The sequence below is a fragment of the Lynx rufus genome, unplaced genomic scaffold (genome assembly GCF_022079265.1).
Source record: "Lynx rufus isolate CCGP_SWC_20201006 ecotype Redwood Valley unplaced genomic scaffold, mLynRuf1.p SCAF_2, whole genome shotgun sequence".
NCBI classification, from domain to species: domain Eukaryota; kingdom Metazoa; phylum Chordata; class Mammalia; order Carnivora; family Felidae; genus Lynx; species Lynx rufus.
Window position 1 is genome coordinate 184297564 of NW_025814834.1, and position 13757 is coordinate 184311320.

The 13757-nt window shown below is 35.8% G+C and overlaps 1 protein-coding gene across 1 annotated transcript in view; it reads left to right on the plus strand.

Moving 5' to 3' along the window:
• Positions 1–13757, plus strand: part of SPATA6 (spermatogenesis associated 6) — a 143941-nt gene that overhangs the window by 96121 nt on the left and 34063 nt on the right. The window contains exon 11 of the mRNA XM_047085623.1: positions 4200–4251. Coding sequence (XP_046941579.1) covers positions 4200–4251 — 52 coding nt within the window. The remainder of the gene's footprint in view (positions 1–4199; positions 4252–13757) is intronic.

The window sequence follows — 13757 nt, forward strand, 5'->3', positions numbered from 1 at the left end:
CTCTTTATCTGTTTTTGTTGTTGTTGAATTCAAATTGGAAATTCATTGCCTCACTAACTAATAGTAACATAGAAAACAGTTGTCATAAATTGAAAAAAAAACAAAAAACAACCCTACCCTAGGTAGTTTAAAACTTTTATAGAAATTTGAATGCCTCATGGTCCTTGCAACTTAATAGAAGATCATGGGGGAGGGGAAGGGAAGAAAAAAAAAAGTTAGAGAGGGAGGGAGGCAAACTATAAGAGACTCAAAAACTGAGAATAAATTAAAGGTTGATGGGGGTGGGTGGGAGGGGAAAATGGGTGATGGGCATTGAGGAGGACAACTGTTGTGATCAGCACTGGGTGTTGTATGGAAACCAGTTTGACAATGAATTTCATATTAAAAAAAAAAAGAAAAGAAATTTGAAAGCCACACATTCTATCAACAACATGGAAATGAAATCTATCTTTAGGTGGTGTCAAAAATCTGAAGTAGCACACCCAGTTTGTATAGCATATTATGACCACCAGACATTAATTGATAAAATTTACACTAACTGTATAGTCTGTCAAAAGTTCATCTCAAAACTGATGGTTTGAGCAAGAGTGTATCAGTTTGGAAACTGTATTAAAACATCCTTATTCTGAAAGAAAAAAAGTCCCTATTCTAAACAGATAGATTTCTTTCCCCATTAGCCCTATAAACGTTCAAATGGATGTATGGAGGTCTGCTGGAGACCCTGAGATAGGGAATTTTGCTTAATGTTGCCTCTAATCTTTGGAATGATGCCTGTGGGATCCTCGAGTTCACAGACAGATGGATAGATAAAAAGATATATCTCCATGTTTATATAGAGAGATATGTACCTATGTTTCTATAGGCTTTAAAAGTTCCAGAGAAAGTCTTGAAGAGAGATTTTTCTGCTGAAGTCTGGTAACCTGTGTCACAGTTGCCAGGGGACTTTAATTTCCACATCTGCTCCAGTGGTCAGATGTTCAGATACTCTCTTTTTGCTGACTTTCAGAATTAAGCACTTGTGGTTTTGTTCATTAGGTTCTTTGCCATCTCTGTAGGTTTTCAAGACATTTTTTATCTATATCTCCTTGGAAATGTTTTTATGAATATTGTTTTATTTTCCTGCTTTTTCACAGATTTTGCAGAACTCTCCAGTTATCTACCACTGTAGTACAATATAAATTTTAGTCTTGTGTAATTGTATCCTGAGGTCTAATTTCATCCCGGCTTTTGAAGTCAGTTTTTCCAAGTTGACAAATTCTTCACTGAGGCTGTATTCAAAAATTCTTCACTGAAGGCAGCTAAACTCAACTGTCCCTTTTTCATATCCCAGTGCAGGTGATGGCTTCCAGTAGCAAGTGGCATTTACACATCTATTCTGATGCTTGGTAGTAGATGCAGTAAGGTCTTTGCTAGAAGGAAATGAGTGGTTCTAATATTAAACATTACCTACATGACTAGAGCAAGGTTGAGGTGCTTTTAAAATAATATAATAGCAATTCAGTTTTAAATTCATCTAAGTAAAGTAATAAAACTTTATTGGGGTACTCTTTAGGGTAGATAAACTTTTTTACTTTTGCTAAGGTGGAACACTTCTACTTTGAGTGTATGTTTTGTAAAAGATTTAGATTTGGTTATAAAGGAAAATAAAATGTCTTTAAGACATATTACTAGGAACAAACACATTTTGTTCTTTTTAGCACACTCAGTACCACACCTTTTTTTTTGTTTTAATTTTTTTTTTAACGTTTATTTATTTTTGAGACAGAGAGAGACAGAGCATGAACGGGGGAGGGGCAGAGAGAGAGGGAGACACAGAATCGGAAGCAGGCTCCAGGCTCTGAGCCATCAGCCCAGAGCCCGACGCAGGGCTCGAACTCACGGACCGCGAGATGGTGACCTGAGCCGAAGTCGACGCTTAACCGACTGAGCCACCCATGTGCCCCAGTACCACACTTTAAATATAAGACATTCTCTGATAATGGCTCTTTTAGATTACTGAACAATATACTTACAGGGCATTTATAAAATCCAACAGAATCAATAAACAATTTAAACTGACGTAAAAATAGATTGTATGTCCCAGGCAAAATTGGGAGCATGACAAAACATAAAGCTATAGAAGTTATCTGGGTTGGGGCGCCTGGGTGGCGCAGTCGGCTAAGCGTCCGACTTCAGCCAGGTCACGATCTCGCGGTCCGTGTGTTCGAGCCCCGCGTCGGGCTCTGGGCTGATGGCTCAGAGCCTGGAGCCTGCTTCCGATTCTGTGTCTCCCTCTCTCTCTGCCCCTCCCCCGTTCATGCTCTGTCTCTCTCTGTCCCAAAAATAAATAAACGTTGAAGAAGTTATCTGGGTTAAATATTAAGATGAAATAAGTTTTCCTTTAAGATTTCTGTGAAGTGTTGACTCCTAAATCATGTATATGAATAAACAGACTTTCAAAAACTATTAATGGGGCTCCTGGGTAGCTCTGTCAGTTAAGTGTCTGACTCTTCATTTTGGCTCAGGTCATGATCTTACAGTTCGTGGGATCAAGCCCTGTGTCGGGCTCTATGCTGTCAGTGCAGAGCCTGCTTGAGATTCTTTCTCTCCCTTTTTCTGTGCCCATCCCCTGCGTGCCGTATGTTCTCTCTCTGTTTCTCTCTCTCCCAAAAATAAAACTCTTATTAGTGACTGTAAGCAAATAAATTTCTTTATTTATAGTGAAGGTGCCTTTTGCTTGAAGCCCATTTAAAAAATATCTTCAGTAGAGTTAACACACATAAAATGGTTTCAATCTTTATTATAAGTCTTACATTTCAGAAACAGTTTTCTCCTCAAAGTATAAATATTAATATTATGACTTATAATTTGTATTAGGCTGTAAAGTTATTACTAAAAACAGACTAAGAAATACTAGCAAATTTAATTAAAAAGGAGCTGATACTCTTTTTAATCATGCTTACCGTTTTGAATTTTGTAAATGAAGTTAAAGATTGTTAGGCAATCATTTCTTATACCACAGCACAGACTAGTGGACCCTCTCATAGCACACTGAAGACACCCTCTTGGAACTGCACATTTGGATCTCAGATTTTCAAGATGTGTTGCATATGTAGCAAATATAACAAAGTTGGCCATATATTTGTGTAGCTTCAATAACACTTCCTTTTACAAATATGGGAGATGAAAATTTAGATATAGTTGATCATCCATTAGTGATTACATTCTTTAAAACAGGTTATGTAAACATTTATCCTGCTAAAGAGTTTATACCTTGTGTAAATATATAAAATTGTAACTTTGTAAGAATAAGCTAGGAGGAAAAAAGGCAAAGATGTAAGCAATCTAGTAGCATTTTAGTACCCATTCCTTTATGAAGGAATTATCAATAACACTTTGTATAGATGAATTATAATCAGATGGACCTGGAAATTTTCATTATTACTTGTATAAAATAAAGTAACTTCAGAATACTAATGCCAGTTTTGAGTTTAAGCGGGAATAAGAAAGAGGAATGGTTGTTTTATTTCTTCTTTAACTCCAAAACTCAGATTTTCATAAAAGTCTCATTTTCCTTTCCTTTTACAATATTCACTTAAAAAGCACATTTATAGGAGAGACTAGAGAAGTGATTGATATCTGTGCTGAGAGGGAATCCTTCAATTTTGATACCCCCCTATCTTCTGAAGGAGTAAGAGCATGATTGCATTCTAAATAATATTTTCATCTATTTGAACATTTTGTTTCGTTTCATAAAATTAGTTTTATTGCTCTGTATACATAAAGGCATTTTATCCACATAATTTAAGAGAGTGTGATTAAATTACTGAAAAATAAGAACTAATTTTAAAGGCACTATACATGGAATTATTGTTCTAATCTGAAAATCTGTATCTTTATTTAGAGATAAAGCTCTAAAGAATTGCGTATGGAAATCATTAAAATGATTAACTACTTAGGTGTGCTCTCCCTAATTCACATCAAACGTTATTATTACTGCTTATTGCACATATTATGAAGGTGTAATATTTCCGTCGAGAATCAGTGCCTGATTTTACATCTGCCTCTCATCTTTGGTCAAAGAAGAAAATATGCTATTTAAATCTTTCTGTGTCATCACACCGGGATAAGAAAAAACAATGACTTTTGGTGTCTGGCATTTGGACAGATTTCTTTCTCTCCCTCTGGCTACAAGTCACCTTTGTTTTTTATGCCTACAGATTCCATTCTGATTGGTGTTCACCTTCAAACTGCGATGAGATCCATGACCGGGTAAAAAATGTCTTGAAATCACATCAGGCTCATCAAAGACATTTATATGTTAGTTTCTAAAATTTCCTCTTGAAGGCCTTTTCTAATTGGGCAAGAGAACCACTCCAGATGCTTAAGCCTGTAATAGTTAATCACTGAAAGAGAAGAAAAAAAGATACAACCTCCATTTGGTGGAAGTCAGTGGTTTTGCTAAAGGCAACATCTCTAACTTCCTCTTGACCTGAGTCATTGTGCAAAATGTTTGACATCATCTGAACTCTAAACAGTGTTATTGATCACATCTCGTAGTAAGTAGTGACTTTATGATAATTATTTCATTGCCTTCCAAGTATGGGGGCTCTTGTTTTATGGCCCAGTATAAAACAATTCCATTTCTTGCAAATAGATTGTATTCTAAATGGTAGAATGAGGGGAGGTGGGGTGAGAAATAATTATTTTGAAGAAGCTTCCCAGCTGATTTTTATGTTATTTGAAAGAGGAAAAGAGCCAGTCAGGTTTACTGGGTTTAATATTAGAGACCATCAATATGAGAATATTTTCTGAGGTAAGGCAAATAAATATATATATGACGGGCAGCTGGGAAATAATTACAGTGCATTCTTTTTGTGATTTTTTTGTTTCAGCAGTTTAAAAAACAATCATTTATCATGAGTGTCATGTTGGGAATCTGACATTTCCTCTCTCTCGCATTTCCTCTCAGATGCTGCCACTTCAAGGGTAAACATTATCCTAAGGTCTAATGGCAAGATTAGTCTTATGTGTTTTAATCTTTATATAAGTGACATCCTTCAGTATGTACTTTTTTTCTCTGACTTGTTTCACTTTGATTTTGCAATTCAGACTATCGTGCGCTACAGACATCTTGTTATATTTAGAAACAGTTCTTCACTTTTGCTGCTATACAGTATTTTATTTTATGAAGCTACTACTGTTGATTTATTCATTCCTCTGTTAATGGACATTTGGGTTGTTTCTGGTTTGGGCTCTTATAAAGCTGCTATAAGCATTGTATGTGTACCTTGATGCGTATATAGAATATAATGATGCAATGAAGGTATCATTGTATTGAGTATGTATTCTTATTTGGAATTGCCCAGTCATGGGCTATGTGTACACTCAGCCCTAGAAGGTGCTGTCAAAAGAATTTTTCAAGTGATTTTAACTACCTGTGTGTGAGAGTTGTACTTGCTGTACATCCTCACTGCTACTTGATTGATGTGTGTGTGTACGTGCTTATGTGAGTTTTCCTTTTGGCATTTGGTAAGAGGTAGTTTATCATATAATGGTTTTAATTTGCTATTTCCTGATGACTAATGTATATGTTTATTGGCCATTGGATATTCTCTTTTGTGAATGCTTGTTCAGGTTATTTGTGAATTTTTGTACTGAATTGTCTCCTTTTGGTTTTTTGTTCAGAGTTCCACATAGATCCTTGATATGAATTCTTGTCTTTTCTCACTCTATGCCTCATCTTTTTATTTTCTTAGTGACATCTTTGATGAAAAAAAATTCTTGATCCTAATGAATCTATTTCATTATTTTTAATTTGTTGATCAGCATTTTTAGAAATTTTGTGTACTTCGAGACTTTCTCCTATGTTTTCCTCTAATGGGTTTTTGGTTTTTTTTCACATTTAAATGTATGTTCTGGTTAAAATTATTTTTTCTGTATCATGGTAGATAGATCTCAAATCCCAAGAAAGGTTTAAGCCTCCACATTTCTTTCTAGTTTTATTAATTTTATATATTTTGAAGCTGTGTCATTGGTTGGATATAGACTTCAGACTGTGATATGAGCCTTTTATTGTGAATGCCCCTATTCATCTCCTTGCTTGAGGGTAGTACGTTTTATCTGATATTTGTATAGTTAGAATGGCTTTATTTTGGCTAGTCTATGAATGGTATATATTTTTTTATTTTTTTATTTTTATCATTGTATTTAAAGTGTATATATTGTGAGTAGCACGTTTTGTTTTTGTTTTTGAAGAATTAAAATCTAGGATTTTTATGTAGATTGATTGTCTTTGGTTGGAATTAGCAAGCATTTTTATAACTTATTTTCCTTTTTATTAACTTGTTAATTCATTTTCTAACTCTTCTATTATTGGCTGCTCTGGAGATTTCAGCTTGCACACTTGACAAATTATTTTTTGTTGACCTCCCTACCAGTATTGGGGCCTAATAACATTTAACCCGTCCCCTTTTTTTCATATTTTTGCATTTTAATTTTGTACTTTAATTCTACATGTATAACACACACAAGACATTAATTTTGTTTATATGATGTTTATTCATACTAATCACTTATTTATCTGTTCTATTATTCTTCATTCTTTCCTGCAATTCCATGTTCCCATATGGATTCTAGAGTCATTTTCCTTCTGCCTGAAGAGCGTCCTTTAATACTTCTTTCATGACATTCTCCTGGCTGTGAATTCTGATTTTGTTTGAAAACATCTTGTTTTCACTTTTATGTGGGATGGTTTTACTGGATATAAAACTCTAGGTTGGTAGTTATTTTCTTCTCTTTTATTTTTTTATTTATTTTTTTAACGTTTATTTTTCAGAGAGAGACAGCGTGAGTGGGGGAGAGGCAAAGAGAGAGACAGGGAGACACAGAATCCAAAGCAGGCTCCAGGATCCAAACCCACTGAGCCACCCAGGCAACCCTCTTTGTCATTTTAAAGAAGCTATTCCATCGTCATCTGGCTTCTTTTATGTCTTGAAAAGTCAGCTCCTATGCTTTTGAAGTAATGTAGGTATTTCTCCTCCTACTCCCGTTATATTTAAAATTCACTCTTCCACTTTGTGTTTAGTAATTTTACCATTATATACCTAGATGTGGTATTCTTGGGTTAATCTATGTTAAGTTTTCAGAGATTCCTAAATTTGTAGGTTGATATTTTTCATCAGTTTTAGAAAACCTGTAGCCATTATTTCTTTCAACATTGCTTCTGCCCCATTATCTGTTTCCCGTTCCTCTGGACTCCCAGTTATATAAGATTTTTAGACTGTATCTCATATATATCTTATGCTTATTTTTATATTTTTAATTCTTTTTTCTTTTCCTCTCTCTCTCTCTAGTTTGATATTTTCTTTAGAAATGTCCTCTAGTGGGGCATCTGGGTGGCTCAGTTGGTTAAATGTCCGACTTCGCTCATGTCATGATCTCACAGTTCGTGAGTCCGAGCCCCGTGTCGGGCTCTGTGCTGACAGCTTGGAGCCTGGAGCCTGCTTCAGATTCTGTGTCTCCCTCTCTCTCTGCCCCTCACCTGCTCACACTCTGTCTCTCTCTGTCTCTCAAACATAAACAAACATTAAAAAAAAATTTTAAAAAAAGAAACATCCTCTAGTTTGGTAATCCTGTGTTCTGTGGTTACATTGATGTTAAAACTATTTGAAACTTTTTTAAAGACATTAACTTTCAAGAATTTTTTGAGAGGCATAAAATACCAAAACTAACTCAAGAAGAAATAGATAATCTCAATAGTTATATATCTATTAAATAAATTGAATTTGAAGTTAAGAGTCTTACATAAAAGAAAACACCAGGCCCAGGTGGCTTCTCTGGTGAATTCTACCAAACCTTTAAGGAAAACATAATACTAGTCTTATGAGACAGAAAGTAGAAGGAGGAAAACTTCCTAAGTCATTTTATGAGGTCAACATTTACCCTAGTGTCAATGACATAATAAGAAAAGAAAAATATAGACCAAAATCTTCATGAACATATATGCAGATATCCTCAACAACGTATTAGCAGATCAAATCTAGCAGTATATAAAAATGAAAGTACATCATAATCAAGTGGTCTCATTCTAGAAATGCAATATAAATTCATCCTATTGACAGGGTAGATAAGAAAAAGCTTATTTCTTCTGTATGTCATTTCAATAAGCACAGAAAAAGTATCCAACAAAATCCAGCTCTGTTCTTGATAAAAAGTCTCAGTAAAGTTGAGGTAGAAGGGAACTTCCTCAACCTAATAAAGAGCATCTTTGAAAACCTACAACTAATGTTATGCTTATGGATGAAAGACTGAATATTTTCCCCTAAATTCAGAAACAAGGATGCCCTCTCTTACCATTCATTTAACATCATAATGGAAGTCTTAGACAATGCAGGAAGGAAAAGGAAATGAAATGGATATAGGTTGGAAAGTAAGAAAAAAACCCTTATGTTTGCAGAGGATATGGTTTTGCAGGAAATTCCACAGGATCTCCAGGAAAGCTCCCAGAATTAAAAAGTAAGTTTAGCAAGATCACAAAATAGAAAGAAAGCCCATTTTTTCCCTATATACCAGCAATGAATAATTGGTATTTTAAATTAGAAAATCCATACCACTTACAATAGCATTAAAATTCAAGTGTTTATGTATAATTCTAACAAAATATGTTCAGTGTTTGCATTCTGAAAACTACATAATGCTGTTGACAGCAATCAAAGAAGATAGAACTAAGTGGAGATATAGCCCATGTTCACAGATTGGAGAACTCAAAATGAAGATGTCAGTTTTCCCCAATTTGATCTCTGGATTCAGTTCAATCATAATCAAAACGCTATCAAACTTTTTAATAGAAATTGACAAGCTGATTCTAAATTGTATATAGAAGGGCAAAGGAAATTGAAAAACCAAAAACAGTTCTGAAGAAGAACAAAATTGGAGGACCCACTACCTAATTCTAAGACTTACTGTAAAGCAGGGGCGCCTGGGTGGCTCAGTTGGTTGAGCATTAGACTTCAACTCAGGTCATGATCTCACAGTTTGTGAATTTGAGCCTTGCATTGGGCTTTGTGCTGACAGCTCAGAGCCTGGAGTCTGCTTCAGATTCTGTGTCTCCCTCTCTCTCTGCCCCTCCCCCATTCATGCTCTGTCTCTCTCTGTCCCAAAAATAAAAATAAACGTTGAAAAAAAAAAAATTTAAAAAAAAAAAAAAAAAGAGAATAGAATGACAAGCCACAGTCTAGATGAAAATATTTTCAAATCACATCTATGATTAAGGACTTGCATCCAGAATTAAAAAAAAAAAATCTTCTTCAAACTCCATGATAAGAAAATAAAGAACTCAATTTAAAATGGTCAATATATCTGAACATACATTTCACTAAATAAACATATGAAAAGATGCTCAATAGTCATAGAAATACAAATTAAAGGGTGCCTGGGTGGCTCAGTAGGTTATGTTTTGGACTTTTGGTTTCATCTCTGGTCATTATCTCACAGTTCATGGGATCGAGCCCCAAATTGGGCTCTGCACTGTCAGCTTGGATTCTCCCCCTCTCTCTCTGCCCTTTCCCCACTAATGTGCCCTCTTTCTCTCAAAATAAGTTTTTTAAACATTACTTAAAATGCAAATTAAAACTGCAGTGAGATACCACTACCATCTATTAGAATTGTTAAACTGAAGCAAAAACCCAAATGTAAATGCTGTCAAGGATATGGAGCAACAGGAATTCTCATTCAGTGCTAGTGGGAATGCCCAATGATACAGCTACAGGATAGTTTGGCAGTTTTGTATAAGGTTAAATACACTTATATGACCTAGCAATCCTACTTTAAAGTATTTACCCAAATTAACTGAAAACTTACATTCACACAAAGACCTGTATGTGAATGTTTATAGAAAATTTATTCATAATTATCCCAAATTAGAAACAATCTATATGCTCCTCAAAAGCAAATGATGAACAAACTATGGTACAGTCACTCAATGGGGAATATAACTCAGCAATAAAAAAGAGTGAGCTATAAATTCATAAAACATGGAGAGTCTTAAATTCAGTTTGCTAAATAAAAAAGCTGTGAGGCTACAGATAAAAAGAACTAATTACTATATTCTTTTGCAGGGATTTGCAAACATTTTCTGCAAAGAGCCAGAGAGTAAATATTTTTGGTACCATAGGGTCCCTGTCACACGACTCAGTACTGCTGTTGTAGCACTAAAGCACACATAGGCAATAGGTAAACAGGTGAATGTGTCTGTATTTCAATAAAACTCTATTGATGCGCACTAAAATGTGAATTTCATATGATATTCATGAAACCTCTCCCCCCTCCCATTTAAAAAGGTAAAAATTAAGAAAGTAGGGATAGAAGGAATATACCTCTAGATCATAAGGGCCATATACAAAATACTGACAGCTAATATCACCCTCAATGGGGAAAAACTGAGAGCTTTCCTGCTAAGGTCAGGAACATGACAGGGTTGTCTACTCTCACCAGTGTTGTTCACATAGTTATGGAAGTCCTGGCCTCAGCAATCAGACAACAAAAAGAAATAAAAGGCATACAGACTGGCCAGGAAGAAGTCAAACTTTCACTCTTCCCAGACAACATGATAATCTACATGGAAAACCCAAAAGACTACACCAAAAATTGTTAGAACTGATACATGAATTCAGCAAAGTTGCAGGATATAAAATCAGTGTACAGAAATCGGTTGCATTTATATACAGCAGTAATTAAGCAGCAGCAAGAGAAATCAAGGAATTGGTCCCATTTACAATTGCACCAAAAAAAAAAAAACATAAAATAACCTAGGAGGGGCACCTGGGTGGCTCAGTTGGTTAAGCATCTGACTTTGGCTCAGGTCATGATCTTGGGGTTTGTTGGGTTTGAGCCCCATGTTGGGCTCTGTGCTGACAGCTCAGAGCCTGGAGCCTCCTTCAGATTCTGTGTCTCCTCTCTCTGCCCTTCCCATGCTCATGCTCTGTCTCTTTCTGTCTCTCAATAATAAATAAACGTTAAAAAAACCTTTTTAAAAAAAAAAAACCTAGGAATAAGCCTAACCAAAGAGGTAAAAGATCTGTACTCAAAACTATACAAAGCTTATGAAAGAAATTGAAGAAGACATAAAGAAATGGAAAGACATTCCATGCTTACGGATTGGAAGAACAAATACTGTTAAAATGTCAATACTACCCAAAGCAATCTACACATTCAATGTAATCTCTATAAAAATAGCACCAGCATTCTTCACAGAGCTAGCACAAAAATTCTAAAATTTGTATGGGACCAGAAAAGACCCTGAATAGCCAACGTAGTGTTGAAAAAGAAAACCAAAGCTGGAGGCATCACAATTCCAGACTTCAAGCTGTATTCCAAAGCTGTAATCATCAAGACAGTATGGTACTGGCATAAGAAAAGACACATAGATGAATGGAACAGAATAGAGAACCCGGAAATGGACCCATAAATGTATGGCCAACTAATCTTTGACAAAGCAAGAAAGAATATCCAGTGGGAAAAAAAAATCTATTTAGTAAATGGTGTTAGGAAAACTGGACAGCAACATGCAGAAGAATGAACCTGGGCCACTTTCTTTTTTTTTTTTTTTTTAATTTTTTTTTTCAACGTTTATTTATTTTTGGGACAGAGAGAGACAGAGCATGAACGGGGGAGGGGCAGAGAGAGAGGGAGACACAGAATCGGAAACAGGCTCCAGGCTCTGAGCCATCAGCCCAGAGCCTGACGCAGGGCTCGAACTCACGGACCGTGAGATCGTGACCTGGCTGAAGTCGGATGCTTAACCGACTGCGCCACCCAGGCGCCCCTAGGCCACTTTCTTATACCATACACAAAAATAAACTCAAAATGGATGAAAGACCTAAATTTAAGACAGGAAGCCATCAAAATCCTAGAGGGGAAAACAGGCAACAACCTCTGTGACCTCGGCCACAGCATCTTCTTATTAGACATGTCTCCAGAGGCAAGAGAAACAAAAGCAAGCATTAACTATTGGGACTTCATCAAGATTGAAGTCTTCTGCATAGTGAAGGAAATAATCAACTAAAAGGCAACCAACAGAATGGGAGACAATATTTGCAAGTGACATTGGATAAAGAGTTAATATTGAAAATCTATAAAGAACTTAATCCAACTCAACACCCAAAAAACAAATAATCCAGTGAAGCAATGGGCAGAAGACATGAACAGACAAAGAAGACATCCATATGGCAGACAGACACATGAAAATGTGTTGACATCACTCATCATCAGGGAAATACAAATCAAAATCACAGTGAGATACCACCTCACACCTGTCAGCGTGGCTAAAATGAACAATTCAGGAAACAATAGATATTGGCAGGGATGTGGAGAAAAGGAAATACTTTTTGCACTGCTGGTAGGAATGCAAACTGCTGCAGCCACTCTGGAGAATAGTATGGAGGTTCCTCAAAAAATTAACTAGAACTACCCTGTTATCTAGCAATTGCACTACTAGGAATTTGTCCAAAGGATACAGGAGTGCTGATTCAAAGGGGCACATGCACCCCAACGTTTATAGCAGCACTATTAATAATAGTCAAATAATGCAAAGAGCCCAAATGTCCATCAACTGATGAGTGGATGAAGATTTGGTATATATATACAACGGCCTATTACTCGGTGATCAAAAAGAATGAAATCTTGCCATCTGCAACAACCTGGATGGAACTAGAATGTATTATGTTAAGTGAAAAAAGTCAGTTGGAGAAAGATAGATATCATATGATTTCATTCATGTGGAATTTAAGAAACAAGGTGAACATAGGGGAAGGGAAGGAAGAATAAGATAAAAAGAGAGAGGGAGGCAAACCATAAGAGACTTAAATACAGAGAACAAACTGAAGGTTGCTGGAGGGGTGTTGGGTAGGGGTATGGGCTAAATGGGTAATGGGCACTAAGGAGGGCACTTGTTGGGATGAGCATTAGGTATTATATGTAAGTGATGAATCACTAAATTCTTCTCCTGAAACCATTATTCAACTATATGTTAACTAACTTGGATTTACATTTAAAAAAATTTTTTAAAGGTAAAAATTACTTTTATCTTAAGGCCTTACCAAAACAGACAAAGGGTCAGAATTAGCCTGGGAGTTGAAGTTTGCTAACCCCCATTTTACTAGATAAGTGTGTTTTATACAGGGTATTGGATTAGCAATTATGAAAAGACTTTACATATATATATATGAGAGTTGGACAAGTAAGTAAATATATCATAGATAAAGACAGCCAGGTTTTTCAGTGTCAGAAAATAAGTGACAAAGAAACAAGGTGGGTGAGGGGTGGAATGAACTGCATGATGTTATTTGTTGTCTAAAATAACAGTTTAATTCATATTTATTTTAATATATATAGAGAGATTGGTTCAGAAATACAGCGCTGATTGTATATTTGGGTTAATATACATCCATGGTTCCTAGTTTTGCCCTCCAAAAGGGCCTAAAAGGAGTGACAATCCAATAGCAGTGAGCACACCCAGCTTCCAGATCTTGGTTTCTAAATACCTACACTCAATAAAAGTTATCAGGACTCTTAGAGAAATAGCTGATTCTGGGGCTAGGGCAGGGAAAACACAAGATTAGGATGGAACATCTTGTAGTATGGGAAGTGAGGAATTGCTTAAAAAAGAAAAGGCTGAGGGGAGTGAGTGAGGAGAATAGGGGCATATAAGAAGAACACAGGAGCCAATCTTAAGTCCCTGTGGCCATTGTCAGAATAATTTGAGCAACAAAATAAATACC